This window comes from Apaloderma vittatum, unplaced genomic scaffold (assembly GCF_000703405.1).
Source record: "Apaloderma vittatum isolate BGI_N311 unplaced genomic scaffold, ASM70340v1 scaffold13872, whole genome shotgun sequence".
NCBI classification, from domain to species: Eukaryota; Metazoa; Chordata; class Aves; order Trogoniformes; family Trogonidae; genus Apaloderma; species Apaloderma vittatum.
Window position 1 is genome coordinate 7,248 of NW_009703174.1, and position 21,806 is coordinate 29,053.

The 21,806-nt window shown below is 37.0% G+C and overlaps 2 protein-coding genes across 2 annotated transcripts; one reads left to right on the top strand and one right to left on the bottom strand.

Annotated features, from left to right (window-relative positions):
* Positions 1-1,960: 1,960 nt before the first annotated feature.
* ANGPTL2 (angiopoietin-like 2) lies at positions 1,961-10,407 on the top strand. The gene is made up of 4 exons (XM_009864542.1): positions 1,961-2,814; positions 8,875-9,068; positions 9,304-9,574; positions 10,081-10,407. Exons 1-4 carry the CDS (start codon positions 2,007-2,009, stop codon positions 10,278-10,280), a joined length of 1,473 nt encoding a protein of 490 aa, XP_009862844.1. The 5' UTR covers positions 1,961-2,006; the 3' UTR covers positions 10,281-10,407.
* Positions 10,408-14,006: 3,599 nt separating this feature from the next.
* Positions 14,007-21,030, bottom strand: RALGPS1 (Ral GEF with PH domain and SH3 binding motif 1). Its single transcript, XM_009864543.1, has 8 exons — positions 20,974-21,030; positions 19,501-19,608; positions 17,085-17,135; positions 16,579-16,662; positions 16,037-16,126; positions 15,359-15,451; positions 14,314-14,440; positions 14,007-14,017 (listed from the first exon to the last, which is right to left on the bottom strand). Exons 1-8 carry the CDS (start codon positions 21,028-21,030, stop codon positions 14,007-14,009), a joined length of 621 nt encoding a protein of 206 aa, XP_009862845.1.
* Between the last annotated feature and the right edge of the window lie 776 nt (positions 21,031-21,806).

The following is a 21,806-nucleotide window of genomic DNA, read 5'->3' on the forward strand; positions in this document are numbered from 1 at the left end:
ATTTCAATTCAAACAGTGAAATAAAATCCATTTTACACCTATGTACAAGAGACATAAGCAAATACAGTCCATCCGTGCAGAAATGTGAGGCCTGGAAAACAGCCAGGGTTTCCAAGTGTGACCTGCTGTGTAAATGCTGATTATGCAAGTTACAGCGGTCCGGGGTGAATTTATGTTCTCTGTTTTCCAGTGCTCCAAATAACATTCCTTTACTTACACAAACCTCCAAACTTTTATCTGACAAGTTTTTGAGATTCTTGACAAGTTCTGTAAAGCACAATTCTTTTCCACTTGCAAAACAAGAACGGGCTTATTCCAACTAAGAAACTGAGGAAAAAACATATATCCAAAGTCCTGTTCACCATCATTTGCATCATTTACAGAAGCATTTACAGAAACTTCTATGGTTTATTTCAAAACCCAGAAAAATGTGAATGACTGTCCACTGTATCTCTTCACAGTATGAATAATTATTTATGCTTGCATATCCATCATCATCTCAAAACTCAGCAGCTGCCTAGAATCACAGAACAATTCAGATTACAAAGGCAAGGTCAGGTCCCATCCAAAGCAAGGCTAATTGCAACATTAGATCAGGCTGCTGAGAGCCTTGCCTAAATCAAAACTTCAGACTTCCAGGAATGGGGATTACATCACCTCTTTGAGCGACTGCTTCAGCCCCTGGTCACCTTCCTCGTGAAATTCTTTTTTTCTAAACCCCAAAATGATTTTTTCCTGAGGTAATTTGTATCCATCGACCATTAAACTATCCCTGTGCACTTCCAGAAGGATTCCATCTTCTCTACCAACGCCTATTAAGTAGCTGAAGACAGCAGTAAGAAGCCTCCTTCACCTTCTCTTCTGGGGGCTAAACAAAGCCAGCTCTTTCTGCTGTTCGAAATACATGACTCCCAAGTGCTGTCTGAGCAGCTGGTAGGAGGGATCTGTGACAAGGGCACTCCTGGCAGTAGCAACAATGCTAAGCTCATGTTTCCAAGACGACTGCTACCTATAAAAAGTTCTGGTATTTTTTGAGAGGTTGTGATGGTCTCAGATTTCCACCTTGAGTATGAATCTGCTCTGAGAACTAATTTAGTGTAACTTCAACCAAAAGCGTATCATTGCAGCCTGTCAATAAACACTCCCAGCTGATTTTAATAGCTGGGCATCATCTTTGTCCACTGTGCACACGTGTAGCTGTTTTTCCCCTGCCAAGATGAGACTATGAAATGAAACAACCAGGCTGAGTGTTAAGACAATGCCTCCATTAAAAGTCTCCAGAAATATGTTAGTTGTAGATTCTACTGGTCTGGAAAAGCAATGGATTTTATTGCCCATGGTATTTGGGCAGTAGAGTTTTTAATTTATAATTATTAAGGACTAATGTAGAGTAAGTCTTTCCTTTTTTGTTTTTTTAAACTATGATGTTCAATACTGCTGACTAAAGTAAAACTGTTTCATTTCATGTAAGCTATATCTCTTGGAATATATAAATTATAACAGATATATATAAATTATAACATACAGAAAATGAGCTGTTTGATATTTTTAGAACTTTTAACAACACATATTTACTTACATTGTGTTTATATTTAAAGGTTATACCTGTAACTGTAAGAATGAAAAATATAATTCATATTTAAATGAAAACACAAGTGGTACTTGCCTATAAGAAAAGAATCTTCAAATCCTAGTTATTTATTATTTAGTTTCTTGTGATTCTTGGCAGATTTTAGACAAACTGGCAACCAGTACCAACCGCTTTGCCCATAGACAACTATTCCCCACAACGTCCCCTTTAGCCAACTTACGTTCATGCTGGACAAGAAAAAAACCTCATTTGTCCACAGATGTACTAGTTACTCTGTAGTATTTTGTAAGTTTTAGAATAGATTATCAGTTGTAAGTCTGCATTGACTGCTATTTGTTACTTACTGTTAAATTTATTTTGAAACAGATTTTTAAGAGTTCTTTGCAGAAGACTATTTGACCAGAACTAGAGGATCATGATGACAACAAGATTCATCTGTTTAATGCTAATAGCTGTTGTGGGAGCTACTGCAAGCAAAACACAGGAATTGGAAGGTGATGATGAGGAACCAGAACAAGAATTCATTTATATGAACAGATATAAGCGTTCCAGTGACACACAGGACAAGTGCACTTACACCTTTATTGTACCTCAACAGAGAGTGACAGGTGCCATTTGTGTTAATTCTAAGGAGCCTGAAGTTCTACTTGAAAACAGGGTAAATAAACAAGAATTACAGTTACTTAACAATGAACTACTTAAACAAAAGAGACAAATAGAAACTCTTCAGCAACTGGTAGAGGTGGATGGTGGTATTGTTAATGAGGTTAAGCTCTTAAGGAAAGAGAGCAGAAATATGAATTCTCGTGTCACACAACTCTATATGCAGTTACTACATGAAATCATCCGAAAACGTGACAACGCCCTAGAACTTTCTCAGCTTGAGAATAAGATTTTGAACCAAACTGCAGATATGTTGCAGCTTGCAAACAAATATAAAGACTTGGAGCACAAGTACCAACACTTGATGTCGATTGCCAATAACCAGTCAATGGTAATTGCCCAGCTGGAAGAACACTGTCAAAGAATGCCATCCATAAAGCCACTGCCACAGACTCCACAGCCACCAAACAAAGTGTACCAGCCTCCTACTTACAATCGCATTATTAACCAGATATCTACTAATGAGATTCAGAGTGATCAGAACTTAAAGGTTCTGCCACCTACCTTACCAACCATGCCTGCCGTTACTAGTATTCCAACTTCAACTGATAAACCATCTGGTAAGTAATATTACTGATATGTCTACATTAGTTTATGCTAATATGCAGTGGACAACATTTTATTTGTATTATCCAAAATGCAGACAGATTTATTTAGCAAAATAAACACAAGTTAATTATTTTCAACTGAGATTTCTTAGACCTGATGTTGTCTGTGTATCTATATTTTGTATTTTTAATATTCATGTTGTAGTACAAGCACAGAAAGAAAATAATTCTGAATGTCTGACAGATTCGGACACACTAGCCCCACAGATTTTTCTCATGTTACTTTGCCAAGACTAATTGACCATTTAAATTACATGTATGAGATAAAGGAGCTGCAGAAAAATCTTACCTGCCAAAAATCAGTCATCATAATTTTATTTACCTGTGCCCAAGACAGAACTGCTATAATTCATGCTATCTGAAGGGGTTTGACACTTATTATGTTAAAATTTATAGAAATATTACAAGTTTGTTATCCAGCATGTGATAACTGTTGTGCTTGCATAGCTCGCAAACAAAATCCGTCCTCACAATTGATGTCATAAATGCTACTTCAGCCAGCTGTCTGGAGTGAACTAGAAAAACCCCACAAAACCGTCACCCCCATCCCCACAACCAACACCCTACAAAACAAACAAAACCCATCACCACCACAACAGCTCAGCCAATGGGAAAAAGTCCACCTATATTTTATCCAATTCTTTCTGTACTGTCTTGAGTTCTGAAACTTTGCCAAAGCTCCTGGCAGTACTAACCATCTGATCATAGCCAACCTGTGCAATGAAAAACTGAAGGAAAATGGAAGAAAAATATGAAATGCCTTCACAGTTTAATCTGTTGGTACTTCCTCACGAAGTAGCAGACCAATATTTTCCCTTGATCACAGGCTTACTACAGTCTTGCTTGTAACAGTATCTTTATTTAATTCCGTATATTTTATCAACGCTGTTGTTCTCTAATGGTTTTCTCCCCAGTTATGCTTAAAACAAACAAACAAAACCCACAAACAACCAGCCATGCCCAATACTCTGCGCTAGCATCTAGTTTGTCTGAGGCTTCCTTATGTTTTCAAAGCTACAGCAAAGGAAGAATTTCAGTGTTGTGCACCTTTTCTGTATTTTGCAGACAGAAAAATCTAATTGTTTAGTTCAGGGAGTAGTTTAGCCAAGTCAGCTTCTTAGCACTTTCCCTAGCCGCCTTCTACAACAGCGACATCCACTGCAATGTCCTCAGACTCTTCTAACAAAAACTTACCAACATTTTGCCTGAACCTTCTAAAGCATTCTCTCTGCACGCTCTCTGAATTTGCTGACATATGCTATATTTAATTTAGTTTTCTTGTTTTGTTTTTCTTTTTTCTTCCTTAAGGACTGTGGCCTCCATTATTTCACAATCAAGGCCACCTACATGGCTTTCCACTGCACATTTTCAGTCAGCTCTTCCCTACTTTCTAGGTTCCAAAGCAATATGTCCCATGTTTTTTTTGCTTTCTCTGTTTTATATCTGTTATTGCTGGCCAACCCATAATATGGCTGACATGGCAGCATTTACCGTGGTCAAAAAACAGGAATCTGAACTGGAAAGCATAAAAACTGCCACAGAAATTAATTTACCCAGCTTACAGGGAGTTCTATACAAATCAGATCATAAAATATAGTTTTCATATTTCTTCTGCATGAATATTTCTGAAATAACCTCCTTCATAGTTTAAAACCTTCAAAGACATGACCCTTTCTGTAGTAGGACACTGGACCCTGATGCCTACACTCAGTGGAAAGTACCTGAGAACAAAACATTATTAAGACTAGGATCTAAAACAAGACAGTCATTTAGAGGTATTTCTCTGTCATCTTCCGAGTGTCTTTCCCTACCTGGAATTATAATTTACTCTGTAGCGTGATTTAAACATACAGCTCCGTATTCTCAAAGGTAAGCCAAACAACAAGCCAAATACCAAAAAACAATGTGCCAGGTTTGAGAGGCAAGGCATAGAAGAGCATCTTGCTAAAAATTTCTTAGGAGTATTTGAAGTGTTGGACATTTCAAAAGACACATCATGGTCTGTTGCCTCTAAGTCAATAAATCTGATGACTGCATAACAACAATGTTGACAGTAAATCATAAAAACATCATGTAGATTAAGAACCCCAGTCTCATAGTAGAATGTTCTAGAGAAAAGAAAGAATGCATCGTTAAGATGTGGGCATCCTCACTGGATATAAAATAGTTTGAGACACACATTTCATAACAGACAAGTTAATTTCTCTGGAAGGACTACTGTCATGTTTTGATCCTCTATGCATTTCCCAGAAAGTCATATTTTATGAGGCGTAAAAAAATACCCCAATGTTCCTGTTGCTGGTTCTTTGCAAAAATAAACATAAAATATACTTGGTATTGATTCCAAGCAGAAGAATTTGTGATTTCATCCATAAATTGTTTACTTTGAATTCTTATTCATGCATTCTTATTTCCCACTCATGCCTAAAAGAATAAATAGGGTAAGTTTAATTGTATCTGCAAAATACTGAACATGTACACAACACTGAAATTCTACAGAAGAAGAAAATAAAAATATCAGTAAGTAGTCTGTAAGTCAATGTCAACACAAGAGATTGTTCAATACAGTGACAATTGTATTTTACTCCATTCTACTAAGCAAAATATGAATTCCACGTAAATTTTCTATATAGTCTCATTTATGAACATTGCTCTTTAGGATTGCTGAAAGCTCAGTAAAAGACTTCAGGAAAAAAACAGTTTAGCTGTGACACTAACAACAACTCCTCTGTTGAATGCATTACCCGAAGGTTTGGAGTGGGCTGTAGGGCTGTGACACCAAAGTCCAACAACTTTGCATGCGCTAATGCTTAACTACTACAAGTTTTAGTATGTCAATGCAAAAAGCAGATGTGTTTTTTCTACAGTGGGTTTTAATTTGTGACATCATTAAGTTTAGCCAACAGGGTCAATAATTCAAGTAGATCTGAAACAACAATTTATTAGTGTAGAATTCTACATGCAACATGACACATGCTATTACATGAAGCACTGCTACATTTTCTGTATAAAACAGACTTACATGAATACATTATCAAAATACTCCGCTTTGCATAAATTTGCCGGTGCAATGTTGGAAGATGACTAGACACAAGACAAATGAAGGCTGAATCTGAGAAGGGAATGAATTTGATTCATCACCCCTACCCATCAAATCAATGAATCTTTTCTGGGAAACAGAATAATTAGCAGCTAGTTATAGCAATTACAAAATGTATGTTTTCTTGTGTAATTGCTATAGAAGACATCATTCCTAGAAAAACGTCCACACAAACCAGTTTATTATATGCTACCAGATAAAACTCACAGATAAACATTTTAAACACCATGATGCACTATAAAAAATAAAATTAAAGTGTTAAATGATAAACAGCAATGCTAAGGTTAATGCAATATTAACATACAGTGTATGCTAATTTTATATGGTCACACACTTTTCCAAAAAAGGCATAAGTAGTATACAAAAATAAATACACTTAACAACATAAGTAAAATAGAGAAGAGGTATTCAAACTGATAATTATGGCTTAATGAAGCAGATGGCTTAAACTGATACATCCTTTACATGAAGCAATGCAGATTTTGTACCATCAAGTAAAATCTTTGGATAGAAGCAGTGGACAAAATTCAAGTAAGAGATGCTGAAATATAATCTGAAAAATAAATTTAAACAGGGCATAGAAATATTAGGCCAATATATATGGGAGGCCAAGCCAAACATACATATGCTTCTAAACAACTATTATCACTTTAACGAAAAACAAACCAAAGAGATTTAAAAACATTCAAGAACTAGAAAGTTGGGGTTTTAGAAAGATTTGCTATAATAGCCTATCAGAAACTCGGGCACACAAACGACACGAAATAGCAGTATATTATAACACCAATGCATGAACTAAGTGTCAACTGAAAATATAAAAGTACTTTCAAGTACTACAGAGACTATGTAATGATACCCCACTGGAAATTCAGAACTATGCATTCATAAAAAACAAACAACAACAACAACAACAAAACCAAAAAACCTATTCAAAGCTAAGCAACCTGGTAAAAGAATAGTATTATAAGAAAAGGCATCATTCAAAGCACTAAAGTAATCTAAATCAGTAAATAAGAAGATACACTCTGTCAGGTTAGATATGAAGGCACATTAACATCCTAAGAACAACTTGGAAAAGTAAAAAAAAGGCCCATCAGGAACAGGAAGCCAGACTAAAAGTTTATAGGGAAGGATAAAAATTAAAAAAATATAATTAAAAGAAAAAAAATCACTAATGGGGAGAAAATAAGCTGTGCTGGGGCTACTCTCTTCAGTACATTCCCTTCCATTTCTGATGCCAGATCTCAGACTACACAGCTTAGTCAAAATTCTAGAAAGCTAGTATCTGACAAAAAAAACCACCTCTCATGAAAAAATAGTAGCAAACTCTCATTGCAAGTACTTGTAATAGTTTATCTTCATGTTAAAGCATTTCAGAGGGAAGAATCACGTGGAGTAGAGCACTGTTGCCATGTGGCCTAGGAAGAAACTGCAAGATTAGAAAGCTGTAAATACTTCACCATGTGCTGCTAAATACTTGTTTTTATGAAAACAAGATCAAAGATCTGTGGTTCACTATTTCAGGAGTTTCTTCAACAGTGACTTTGAACTGACACGGTCCTTTTTGTTTTTAGTAAGTGTCACTACATACACATTGTGGTAACATAAAGCAGAGCAATTCAAATTACCAGCCTTCAGTAAATTTTTCTTCCTCCTCTCATAATAAGCCCTGCAACAGTGCCGCAGAATACTGCGCCGATATCTACGCTGCCAGGAACCCCAACAGTTGGCCACAACAGAAACAGAGACAGGGCTTGAAAACACCACTCTAGGTACAGCCTGTGACCAGGACTAAGTTAAAAAGACCAACATGGAGTGACTACAGACTGAAAACTTGGATTGCCTCTTGGTACGCTTTCTGATTAACTAAGCACAAAGACCCAAAAAAAATCCCACCCACCCCCCAAACACTGAGGCTGTTTCTAGAAAACTTATTTACTACTAACTCATTTACTGAGTACAAGTATAGGTCTACCATTACCAGTGTTGGACAGTGAATTACAAAAACGGATAGATGAACTGAAATAATTTAAAAGATAGCAATATATGCTTCAGTGAGAAGGCCTCCTCCTTCAGTGGTGAGGGGAATAATATCAAGAAGAAAAAAAACCCCACATCAATCAATGGTCTCTAATCCTGAGGATTCTTGTTGACTTCACTTTTACTTAGGAGAAATCTATCTGCAGATAGCAACACTGACTCCTAAATTTTTTATATCTAAATTTCTCAGACTCTTTAAAATGGAAACTATCTTCCTATCAGAGAAAATTTCTCTTGAAATCATGAATGTCAGATGCTTTCAAAAATAAGGTTTTTATGGACTCTACTAAGCTCAAGGAAAAAAAAAAAGTAATTTCTGTGAATGCTAAGTATTTCAGAAGTCTTCTCACGTATCTAAAACTTATCTCACTATGTAGGTGGGCACTCCACGTTTCAAATCTTAATTTCCATTTTGTACTAGGCATTTATTAAGGTGACAACTGCAACAGCCACATTCTTAGTTTCTGTTGCCAGCCCCATTGCTAATGTCCTTGCCAATGACATTTTTTGGGCATCTAAAAAGCTGAATTTTTCAAAGACAGAAACAAAGTCAAACTTACCATTTTGTTTTCTAACAGCAAGTATTAATGAGTATTATGTTTCTTTGAAAATGTAATCAATGGTATAAGTGCAGCTGCCTTAAAAAAAAATATTTTTTAAAAAATCTGCCTTTATCAGGAGTTCATTGTGGAATGTTCCAGAAATAAAGTTACAACAAATGAATCTGTTTGAAAACACTTGGCGGACACTGTGCCTTCAGTAAGAGTAAAACCAAACACACTATTCGGCAGAAGCAAATCTACTGTAAAAAGCTACTGACTCAGGACATGCTCAGGTGCATTTTGATGCAGAGTCCTTCTGTTTTGACACAGGGCCCTGGAGAGACTGCCTGCAAGCACTAGAAGACGGCCATGACACAAGCTCCATCTATCTTGTAAAACCAGAGAACACAAACCAGCTCATGCAGGTCTGGTGCGATCAACGGCACGACCCCGGCGGCTGGACGGTCATTCAGAGACGGCTGGACGGGTCTGTCAACTTTTTCAGGAACTGGGAGACATACAAGGTTAGGATAAGTGAGCAGTTACGTGTTTTCTGCACTCTAAAAGTTGTTGAAAAAGTTAAAGGGTGACTTTAGAGTCTAGCCAACAGCTTACTTGAAAAGGATTTGTCTGTTTATCCTTGCAGAAGAGAAAGTTTCTTTAACATAAGCTACTGTGGTTTTCTCCTTGAGGGTCCGCTCAGAGGTACCACTGAAACAGATGCACAATATTAACACGCTTCTCTTGCTTCTGTTACAGCAAGGCTTTGGCAACATAGATGGAGAATATTGGCTGGGATTAGAAAATATTTATTGGTTGACAAATCAAGGCAACTACAAACTGCTCATAACAATGGAAGACTGGTCAGGTCGCAAAGTATTTGCTGAGTATGCTAGTTTCAGACTGGAGCCAGAAAGCGAGTATTACAAATTGAGACTGGGACGCTACAACGGCAACGCAGGCGATTCTTTCACGTGGCACAATGGGAAACAGTTCACCACGCTGGACCGGGACCATGATGTATACACAGGTACAAGGTCCCTTTCAGTTGCCGTGCTTTTATTGCCCTTCCTGCCCCCCTCCTTTTTTTTTTTCCTCTCTTTTTTTTTTTTTAAAAAGGAAAAATAATTATGGTCTTACACAAAATAAAGAAGGTACGTTTTTAGAGATTTGCCAATTGGTAACTTACAAAGCACAAACTGATGTGCCAACCCTTATACATACTAACACTGAAACAAAAATTCCCATTGAAATTTACCTAAGAAGGGTCTGTAAAATATGCTATGGTGGGGTTATCTGAGACAGTAACGCAAACACATTTTCCAGCAAGGGAGAATAACCCTAATGAGTCTCTCTGTAGTCCCTGAAGAAGCCTAAATTCACTTTGTACCCTATGGTATCTACGTGTTAAACACACGGTTATAAAATAAATAAAAAAAGCCAACAACACAATCCGCCAACATTGTCTTGCGCTTAGCTTGCTTGCTGTAAGATTTTTCATTATTTCTGTGACTGAATCGGAGCTTTCTTTTGCAGGGAATTGTGCTCATTACCAGAAAGGAGGATGGTGGTACAACGCATGTGCTCACTCAAATCTCAACGGAGTTTGGTATCGCGGGGGGCACTACCGCAGTCGGTATCAGGACGGTGTTTATTGGGCTGAATTCCGGGGAGGATCATATTCACTAAAGAAAGTTGTTATGATGATAAGACCTAACCCCAACACATTCCACTGAAATAATTCTTCTCTTGGTTTGTTTTCCTGTTTTAAAAAACACTTAAAGCTATGATGTTATTACCTGGAATCACCTTTTCAGGAATGAGGAATGTAAGATATTGTACATTTATTGCTAAGATATGAGGGCTTGTATATTGTATTTTCAAGGATAACTCCAGGAGAAAAAAAGCTGAACAGAGAAAGAAACTGAAATGACGTAACATTCAGAAAGTCTCTTGGTACTAAAATTAGACGTATTCTTTAAGAACTGGCAGTTTAGATGGACTGTAGATAAACTTTCTGGGTTTTATCCCCTGTAAATTAAGTTTAGATGGTAAAAATACTGCCACAACGTTTAAATATTTTTGTATGTTATGTATAAATATTCTCAAATACAGGAAATATCACAAACTGTACAGCAAGAGTTTTTTATTATTATGAGCACCATGTGACACAGGAAATCATATCCTTTGGACTGTGTAGCTGGTATATGTACATTAGTGTGATTATTCTGATTTAATCTTTAACTGCCACAAATAAAGTTAATACTATATAATTTGATTTTGAGAGCAGATACTCAAGCCATTACTGTCATGATAAACCTAGTCTTTCCCCTTCAATCTGAGCATTTTAAAAATCTGCTCCTATAAACTACAATTGATTCAAATATTTTAAATTAAAGAAAAAAAGATGTTTTTCTTACCAAAATGAAGTAGCTACCTGCATATGGAAATCAATCCAGATTTACAACAGATGTAAGGTGCTGTAGAGAATCATAGAATGGCCTAAGCTGGAAGGGACCTTAGAGATCATTTTAATCCAGCCTCCCTGCCGCCAGGGATGCCACCTCTCGACAAGATCAGGCAACGTATGGGGACTGAATAGGAATTGAACCCGTGACCTTAGCGTTGTGAGCGCCACGCTCAACTGACTGAGCTAACCGGCCCCCTAACCAACACGTCATAGTACAGAACAACTGTCACTATTTTGTACCCAATTTCAGTCATTACCTGCTGTATAGCTCTGTAACCAGAAATGGCTTGATATAAATTAAAGGGACTATCCAACTTTGCAGGCAAATGATGGATACCAATATATAAGCTATTTAATATCCTTAGCCAATAGATGAAAATTATATAAAGAAGTTACCCGTAGCCAAGAGAAGCTATATTTACCATATTCCACAACTATAACATATTACTGTCAAATTATTAAATAGATTTACTTATCTATATTTAGAGGTCAGTCACAACTACAAAATACGGACTGGGATAGATCTCATGTTCTTCTGAGGTAGGTTTCTAGAACAGATTGTCGTAACTCTTATTTCAAAAGAGCAACTACTATGAGTATGTTAAAGAATGCAATCAGAGGGAGAGCAAAAGCCTCTAGAAGTTCAATATATTTTTCAGTAAGCCTGTAAGATACTTACTGTGTGTGGGCTTGCACACTTTTTCCCTTATTACCTCATCACTTCTTTACAACAGTATGATGTGCATTAAACTGACATGTGATGTAGCATGTGCTGTATATAACTGAAAGTAGGATTTTTAATATATTAGATTACCCCTGTAATGTTGTAATCCTTTAATAAAGCAACAAATGTTATTTTGACATGTTCAGATTCATCCTACTTTAGTTCAGATTACTCATAGCAAAGAACAGATCATTACTTAACCTCACAACACTCTGCCTCATAACTCAAACCAGCTCTGATATACAACCACTATCAATGTTTGTGAAGTGTCTAAATATTGCAACACCAAAACCAAACCAATTTTCAGGTCGGAAAAATACTACATTTCCACACATCCCATGGAGGAAGAATGTTTTGCATGTCATACCAAAATGCAAAAATTCTTAAACAATATTCAAGCTTTATCTTCCACTGGTTTGTCTAAATGCTTCCAACAGTCCAGACCACAGCCTTACCAATCTCTCTTTTTTTTTTTTTAACTTGGAATATCTGTCTGAAAAGAAAACAACTCTTGGATGTTTTAACTTAACTAGTTTTAAACACAGTAAGGAATGTGTTAGTCTCATATCTTGAGGTTGTAAACACACCAATTGTGTCCTGTATTCATCTCGTTACACAGAGGTTTGACAGCACCTCTTAGTAAGCAAGGAAAACCCTCCTTTAAAAGAGTGGTAACACTACTTAGTCTTTGCAATCACCAGGGAGAGGCTTTCTGTGCTATATGAAACCTGAGGCACAACATATGTAGGAGGATAGAAAGTCTAAAGGTTGGTGAGACACCAGCAGACTGTAACTCAGCAACAGGCATGTTTTGTCCTTTTCCTTTCATCATCTGTGTTTTCTGTCAGGTTTCTGTCCATTTCAGAAATATTTTCACTTGCATTCACAGAAGGCTGTGAGCCACTTCTAGGAACCATAGTATCTGGACAACTTGAGTAGTTGTTTAACTCTCCAACACATTCCCCAGTGCATCTCAACTATCATCTCAGACTGCTCCAGGTGGAATGAGAACTGGGATCTCACATCTAAGTAACTGTCTTGCAGCGAGGTAAGCGGCTCCACAGCGTGAAACATGTGAGCCTCGGGAACTCTGCAAATCTTCAGAGACTTTGTCACTCATGCAGTGTTTTAAAGTTCACTATTTATTCCTAACATAAATGAACATGTGGATGGATAGATCTAAGCCGACAGATTAAAAAGCTTTTCCACATTTGCCTCCCCCAAGAAGATTCACTGAAACAAGTCCCTTTTGAATAGTCTCTATTTTCAAAGAAGTTTCGATAACTCATACTAAGTCTTCAACACATTTTTTTAAAGTATGGCTACCAGGGATGGCTGTCAAATTTATTAAATAAGAATTATTTTACATAAGCAGTGCTAACTGTTATCCACAGGAATTTGTTCTGGGACTTGTGCTGTTCAACATATTCATAAGTGACCTGAAAATGGGAGTGAACAATGGAACACATATCTGCTGATCATATTAACTAATTGAGGGGAGCAAAGAAAAGGGCTGACCGAGATGAATTGCAGAAGGATTTATGACAGACTGCTTGGACAATTAAGACAGGAGACCAAAAAAAAAAAAAAAAAAAAAAAAATCAATACAGTGCTACATACAGGGAAAAAAGTCCCAACTTTCTGCATAAAATATAAAGAGCAAATAATGGCCAATAAAGGCAAGATCTTGGGATTACAACAAACAGTGCCTGAAAACAACTTGCTTTTTTGATTGCTATTAAACTTTGAGCTAGCAGAATGTTAGAAATTATTAAACAGAACACAAAAAACTTTCTGAAGTCAGTTCAAAACAATTATTTCAACAGCACCATGCTTTGCGTACGTGGACTGCTACAGAAAAAGCACTGGTTTTGTCTTTTCTTGGGCACCAGAAAATAACTGCAATAAATTACCTTATTCTTTCTATTATATCGCTTACAGAAGGCATGGTTAAATGCTTCTTAGATTAACTCTTTCTTTAAAAAAAAACATCACTAGAAAGACATTTCAGTGTCTGAATGACCTTGCAAACAGGACCCTGGCTTTTTGCGGTGTTCCTCAGGAATGCTAGCACAGTTCAGCAACAGGCAGGAATCAGGAGTTAAAAGCACCCTTGAGGAAATAATGACGCAGCGTGTCTACCTGCACACCAGAAGGGAATACCGAAGACAAGTCAATCCACTGAAATGACTATTCCATTTCTATTTCTCTTCGAAGTATTTAGAAGAAACTGACACAAACCAATAACTACAGTTTAGAGATACCAAGTTATGAGGTATCTGAAACAATAGTCCAGCAACATTAAGGAACAAGATCTTAAATCATGCTTTACTCAACATTCTTGTAAATGCTGAACACATTAGAAACACAGTAAACAAAGGCATACTGGTAGTTTCAGATGTCAGTAATGCCCAAAACTTCTACAACTCAGACATCCTAGACAGTACATGGCTTAAAAACCTCCACCAGATCTAGTCTTTCTAAATATCGAGTTACCAAACCTTCTACCTATAGTGTTCTTCAGGTGCTCATCAGTCAAAAGCTACAGACAAATGAGATAATTGTTTACACTCACCTAAGTACGGAATAGTAGGAACCATTTTTAAGCTTCTGATGTACTCTCGTATCCTTTTATAATTATCTTCCTTAGACAGTAAATAGTCCAACTTCTCAAAAGTGGTCTTGTCTTTGCGATTCAAAAGCTACATAGAAAAAATGAAGGACATAATAAGTTTCAAAAGATGAATCTGTACAAAGACATCAACAAATAATAAAATTTGTTGAATAAGCCACAGTAAAGGAAATCATAGTCAAGTTAAGACTAAACTCATCATCATCGTCACCCAAACCAGCACAATGCTTGAAAACATGCCACATGTTAAGAAAAAAAAATTAACAATGCAGTTCAGCATAAGTCTTAAACTAGGAACAAAACCAATTATTATTTCTGAATAGTTTATCAAGGAACCACACATCACTGCCTCAGAGTTTTGAACAATCCCAGGAACACCGAATTTTTGGAGGAAAAATATAGTCACCAACATTCTCATAGTTTATCAGAATTCCTACAAAATCCTCTTGAGTTTGAAATTAGAAATAGCAACGTAAAATTCTCTAAAACACAAATTGTGCCACTTCAATAGTGCCTTATTAAAAAACATGAGTTTCTTGGAACAAAGTGCGAGGACACTAACCAAAAATTTAATACTTCTATATTTGTAATAGTGGGGTTTTTTTCTTCTTTTCCTTTTAGGCAACATATTAATGATGCACACAGTGATTTGGATAAGGGAATACCAATACACACTCTGTATGAGGCTCTTCTAAGACTACTTGTTGATTAAAGTCCTCTTGAGCATATAATCAGTGGCTTCTAGAACAGCCAGGAAAACAGGGAACTCTCATGGGGGAAAAAAAAAAAAAGCTTGTTTAAATGTATGCAGCCATTTAAACTCTGCTTTCACAGAACACCTAACAGATCTCCGCTACTGCTACAGTACAACAAAAATAAGGATACAAAGAATCTTACTCCAAAGCATGCAACTGGACAACTCGGAAGAGTTCAGAAAACCTCAGAATTCAAACAAGACAGAAGAGACGACAATCAAGGAATAACTTACAGCCCAGGTTTTGGTCAGTCTGAAGATAGGTGCACTTTGCAGCGCTGACACCACAGACATAAGTGAATGAAGGTTATTCAGTTCTAGAAGCTTCTGAAAAAAGGAAATGCTAACTTTTAGCACATTGAAAAGGGAAGCAGGATTAATTAATCTAAAAGTTGTCAAGCGTCATACAAAACAGAATGACTGTAGGTCATGAAGCAGAAAAATATTTTTAAAAATAAGTTATTATTTTTTTTAAGATAAGAATGTCTCGTAAAGTGCAGTGCTCAAACTCATTAAAAAATCTGAGCTTTAGGAGTGGTACTTTATACCAGCAACTACATGTTAGAAGTCTCACAACAGTCACTTCAGAAGCAAGAGTTTTCTTCGCATAAAAGATAAAAGCCAAAACAGTTTACGATCATGTTCAGTGTTGGCTGACCATCAACAAGATAAACTACTTTTAAACCTGTTAGGCAAAGGTACAAGTCAAGTCACACTGAACTGGGTAGCTCTATTTAACCAAGTAAAAACAACATACATCATACCTTTATCTTATTAATGCAGTACAACATAGCAGATATGCTAAAAAAGAATGTTACCCTCTGTAATCCAACAGCGCTTCATATGTGTGGTGCAGAAACAAACAAAAAAGAAGTAAGATTTTGAATGACGGTACAAGAAAATTGCACTTACTTTAGCTATTTTCACAAAATGACTCAATATTTCTGCTCTTATTTTTAAGGTCTGTGCTGTTAATATTTCTCGTACAACCCAAAAACTGACCTATAAAGTAAACACATATAACAATTTATTTTCAAAAAAGGACTTTAATAGATTAAACATTTGTAAATTTTCGTAATATTCCAGGAAGAAAGCAAGGCAAGGAAAGAATTCTGAATCCATGAATTCTCACCTGTAGAGCTGCAATTACCCAAAATCATTACCAGTGAACGTAAGAAGCAAGCAAAGAAATGAGGCAACACTAAGACAATTGAATGAGCAACACAAAAAGAAGGAAAAGAATTGTTCGTGTTATATCATGACACATCAGCAAAAATTATGAGGAACCAATGGTCTAGAGGAACAACATGAAAATGTGGACAAAGCAACTGAGAACAGGAAACGTAATTTTTAATTCTTAATCCTCATTTAGAAATATATTCTTAAGGTTTAATTCACAGGAGTATTTATTTATACTCAAAGTGCCTGTTCATCACAGTAATCAAATATTTTACCTGGTTAAACCTCCTAGTAAAGGCAACAATATTCGGAGCAAGGATATGTTTTTCTTTCTTATTCCATCCACAGCTGGCTAGTTCCTAGGACACACATTTAAAAACTGTCTTAAAAATCAGTAGCGTTTAAAAACATTTTAAAAGTGTAAAAACTGATACAGGACAGAAGAATGTATCAGATAACTAGTAAAACCAGACCAAGGCACCAATGCAACGACTATTAACAAAACACTTCTAGGACAAGAGGAAACAGCCTCAGGTTGCTCCAGGGGGAGGTTTTTATCAGACATTAGGAAGCATTTCTTCGTGTCTTGGCAATAGATGGCAAATCAAAGTAAATCAGCCTGGGTTGCAGATTCACAGGGCTAACACAGAGTAAGCCTAGAAGAACATTAGTGCAGTGGAAGAAGCTGAGCATTTATGAATGAAAAAGCATTATTCAAATGGTTAGACTTCCTCATGCACTGAATTCCAAAGGTGCAAGCAGATAGTTTAAGAAAACCTACCTCAGGCTGTATAGCTCTAAATACTGGCATATCCATCAATGTAATCTGGCTCTGGAATAAAGATAAAATGTTAAATAATGTAATATGAAGAGCTAACAATAACGTATTTACATGTGCCCCGTGGTAACTACAAAGCAAACATAAACATTTTCTCCACAGAGCAGAACTGACCAGTCCCGAATCCAGCCTCCCCTGCCCAGGCTGACACACCACAAGCAGAAACTCCACCATCCAACCAGCAACACATCATTATATTCTCTTACACTTACTGGCTGTAACTAAGTCAAGTTTTTCAGTACCTGCAGCAGTCTAAGAGGAAAAACCTGTGTTTCAGAGTCTTGCTGTTAAGAAACCAAAAAGGTGAAAACACCTACTACACAACAGTATTGACATGTTGCTGGTCTTCTTGCTATATATATGATTACCGTCAGGGAACTTCTCCTCTGCTGCTTCTAAATTTTAAAAAGGAACACAACACACTAAATTTCTAAGTGACCTTAACCTGCCTCCATTTCCTTTCTCAAAATATTTATATTCAGTACAGCCATCCCACCTTCTATAGATCTCTGCCCTGATGTCCAGTAACCAAATTGTACAAACTACAGTAAACCAGGACCCACAGGTTTTTTGATTCTCGTCAACTGACTTGTTTCAAATAACTTGAAACACTCAGACTACTACAATCTTGAGAAACAAGAAATGGTAGGTATAATCTACTTGTTGCTATATTTATATTCAGTACAGCCATCCCACCTTCTATAGATCTCTGCCCTGATGTCCAGTAACCAAATTGTACAAACTACAGTAAACCAGGACCCACAGGTTTTTTGATTCTCGTCAACTGACTTGTTTCAAATAACTTGAAACACTCAGACTACTACAATCTTGAGAAACAAGAAATGGTAGGTATAATCTACTTGTTGCTATTATTTAATGAAAGAAAAGAAATTATCTCCTTCTCTGGATGGAATGGAAGCAGGAAACATCACTTGAGCTGTAAACCACTGAGAAGATTCTAAAGTGGCACAAGGAGGATGGCTACTGTGGCTAAGAAAGCCTCAGTGCTTTGTGTGGCCACATGAAGATCAACGTCAACAAGCAGTTTACACAGGATCTTCAAGCCTCGCTGCCAGTCCTACAGACACACATTTCAGTATTTGATTTCTCTGGGGGTTGGTGGGGTTTTTGTTCGTTTTGTTCATGACTATGGGTGGCAAGTGGAAGAGAGAGAAAAGCCACTTACAGAAGCCCAGAGTTCAGAGCAAAAAGATGCTACAATGACACAAGGAAGGTGTGCATGTGTACATGAGTGTGTTTTTAAAGTGTACAATTAAATCAATACCCTCAGCAACAAGCTTCCATCTCGAATCAACAGCAGCAGGAAAAAAGCTGAAGAGTTGTAAATTACAAGCAGCCTTACCTTAACTTGATCGTTTTATAAATACAGTTCTGAGATAAGCACAAATTAATTTTTGCTGGTGTAGACTACACACTATGTTTTGGGCTGCCTTCGGACTCCTTGTTCAGTGTCCTCTGCTGAAATCAGACATCTCTATTTTTGCGGGATTGCACAGGTCTGTCTAAATTGGCCATGGATCACCTGGCCTCGGATGAACAGGAGCGAGAGCATCAGGCTGAGTTGATGCAGATTTGCCTACCAAGTATTTTTGTATTTTTACCTAACAACAGGTCTCATGTGTGTACTCTGTTAAAAAAGACTTACCAGAATCAGTTCCAATGACAAACTTACAGGAATAATACAAGCATATCTCCAGGCTGTTTGTTGTGAATGGGTATTATATGATCTTAGGCCAAATGAGGGAAGCACCATTTTCATGCCCAGAATACTGATGAAAACACTGAACAAGGTGCCTCACTCCTTCCTGCTCCCCAGTAAGTTAACATATAAATTAAAAACAAGGGGCCAAGCACAAGAACTGCATTGGCCTCTTGCCAAAACTGCAGTCCTGCTTTTGGTTTAGCACTGAAAACTTGGTATTAAGGAATGCAAATTGTTTCCTCTCTGCAAGCTTCTTTCCTACTTTTAAGAAATTTATTTTTCTGAGAAACTGGTGCTTCAACAGAAAAGATGATTATTTGTGGTTTCAAATTAAAAATCAGAATGTGGATAACCAACATTTTTAACCCTATGCTAGGGTCTTCTAAAACACTAGAAAAAAGTGAGACTATTTTACACAGAAAAAAACAGGCTGTGTCAGATCAGCACTGAGTGATTACATCCCAAGAACGTTTATTTTGTTAAAGGTTATATAATCAGAAATTTGTTTTCAAGAACACTGGAAGTTCATTTAAAAGATTTTTATTTTATAAAACAAAGTTCCATGTACTTTTTTGATGTTCTGCAAGTCCTGAATACTATAGAAGCTCAAACGCAAAAAGTAATGTTTCTACTTACAGCAAACTCCTCAGGAGTTACTTTCAAAACGTCAAACACAACTGCATCGTAGCTTTTATTGGCATAATCTGAAGTTCGTCCTTCCAGAGAATCTGAGCTGCTACTACCCTACAAAGAAAAACAGTAGGTTTATCTGCAGAATGATGAATTTCACACCAAATTCAGAAAATATTAAGAAATTACAAGTTAATGTATGAACTTCCAAAAGCTTCAGTCACTGAATCATTTTTCTATTACTTACCTTACAACTACGTACTGAATAAACACATATGCACATAAAATCTTAAGCGCTTACCTCACTGAGGTTATTTGTTTGCTAGAACCACACCACTGTCGAAGTTTTGGCATCTTAACTGAATGCGCGTGGCATACTGCACCAGGGAACTGCCAAGTCAGTGCTCAGAAAGAGAAGCACTGCCTCAGTATCCACAGACATGTGGTTCAAGGGACACCATTAACACAGTCTTGTTAGATGCACAAAAGATTTTTTGACGTGGTTCTTCACTCCAAAATCATAAAAGAAACTATGTAGCCCTAGCACAGAGACTATCCTTGCAATGACAAATAATTAGGTAAAGACAGTTGTTAAAAGTGCTGAGAATATGTGAATCAGCAGAGGATTATGCACAGACACATGATGATTACTACATATGCCACAATTCGAAACAGACAGTGAACAACGAAGTGATAATTTGTGGAGGACTAAGGATATTCATTTTATTTATTCCATGTGGTAAAACAAAAAAACAAAATCTGTCTCTTCAGCTGTCTTAAGAAATGAAGTGGAATTTTTCAAGTAGGGAAGAATTTCACTGAAATGTTATCAAATGTTTTCAAAACTCCAAAAGTACCTCCAATCATACATTTAAAACATGCTTTAAAGTAGCTGATTTATAATATTTCATGATAATAGTACATGAGAGTAAAAAAGAAAAAAAAAAGAAAAAGAAAAAACCACAAAAACTCAGTCCTAGACCTACAAACACCGGCTGTCAGCTGTGCACAACAGCTCAACACAGAACTAGGTAGTTTTTGGAAACAGCACAACAGAGCTGCCTAGTTCCTAAAAGATACGAAGGCTTAAAATTAACAATATCTTAAAGAGCACTTTCTTACTTGTAGACTAATAAATCCAAAAAAAATTCAACTGAAATATTGCTGACTGGTTCTATGTAGATGCTACGTTACATGGCACTTAACTCATTAATAAAATACAGCTGCTCTAAGTTATAGAGTAACAAGTCCAAAATGCTATTTAAAACTAACCTAAATGAGTAATCATCATCATCAACAATAAAAAAATTAGTTGCAAATAGTGAAAGACAGAGTGTTCTAAAACTACACTGTTGTCAAATACTAGACCGCTTGTAAGAAGGGCTGACATGAGAGCAGTGGATAGGGCTTCTGTGAAAGTTGAAACAATCCAGAATGTCCATTTTGACACAGGAACTAACAAAGCCCAAGGAACTGTACCTCTGGAGTGGCAGATGTGACCATCACACTGGCCATGAGGTCATTCCTTTTATACATGCTCTTCCCGAGATGCAGAAAGTTTCAGCTCAGCCAGCGCGGGTGAGACAACATGATGAAAGCAGAATTCCTGCAAAGTAAATGTATTTGTGCAAATAAAAAAATCAATTTTTTTTAAATCACAACAATACAAGAGATTCCATTGTTCTTTCTCAGTGAAAAGAATGCCAGAACTTCTAACCCCAAATTGAATAATCAGTATTACGCCCCGGGGGCAAAAACTAAACTACATGCCTATATCCAATTATTAAACCTACAGTGGCTGCTAGGACAGGTTAAAAAATACAGATACAATTGCCCTGTTTCACCGTTCGACAAACTGCCAACATTGCAAAAAGTTTACACAGACTTTAAGCACACTGCTAGCAAAGAGACAGCACAAGTTTTCCAGATACAGCAGGGAACATACCTACTCAGCGCAGAGCTACTCACATGTGTCTCTGCACGTCTTTAAGCGTGTGCGCACACAAAACCCGAGAACTGCTGACAGAACGGCCAAGTCAGCTCAAGTTCTGGTTCACTTTCAGTCGAGAAGACAGCACGGTTGTCTCCTCGCTCCCGCAGCACACGCGGGTGAACCCCAGGGCAACACCTGCCACACGCTCCTGGGCAAGATCTGCACCTCCCTGTGCATCCTCACCCCTGCCCACAACACTGACCGCAAAAACGGGAAAATGCTGAAAAAGCAGGCAGCTGAGAATAAAAATAACCTCTTATTTCACTCCCTTGAGAAAGGTAAGGTCTTCACTCCACCTGCCATGCTTACAAGGCCCTAC

Bases quoted from the DNA above. Each gene is read 5' to 3' on its own strand.
- RALGPS1 (XM_009864543.1), bottom strand. From the start codon at position 21,030: ATGTATAAAAGGAATGACCTCATGGCCAGTGTGATGGTCACATCTGCC. The intron at 16,663-17,084 runs GTAGGTTTTCTT...TGTGTGTCCTAG, and splicing joins TTAGAGCTATACAGCCTGAG to GAACTAGCCAGCTGTGGATG. The intron at 14,441-15,358 runs GTAAGTTATTCC...TTTTCTATGTAG, and splicing joins GACTGACCAAAACCTGGGCT to CTTTTGAATCGCAAAGACAA.
- ANGPTL2 (XM_009864542.1), top strand. From the start codon at position 2,007: ATGATGACAACAAGATTCATCTGTTTAATGCTAATAGCTGTTGTGGGA. The intron at 2,815-8,874 runs GTAAGTAATATT...GTTTTGACACAG, and splicing joins TTCAACTGATAAACCATCTG to GGCCCTGGAGAGACTGCCTG. The intron at 9,575-10,080 runs GTACAAGGTCCC...TTTCTTTTGCAG, and splicing joins GGACCATGATGTATACACAG to GGAATTGTGCTCATTACCAG.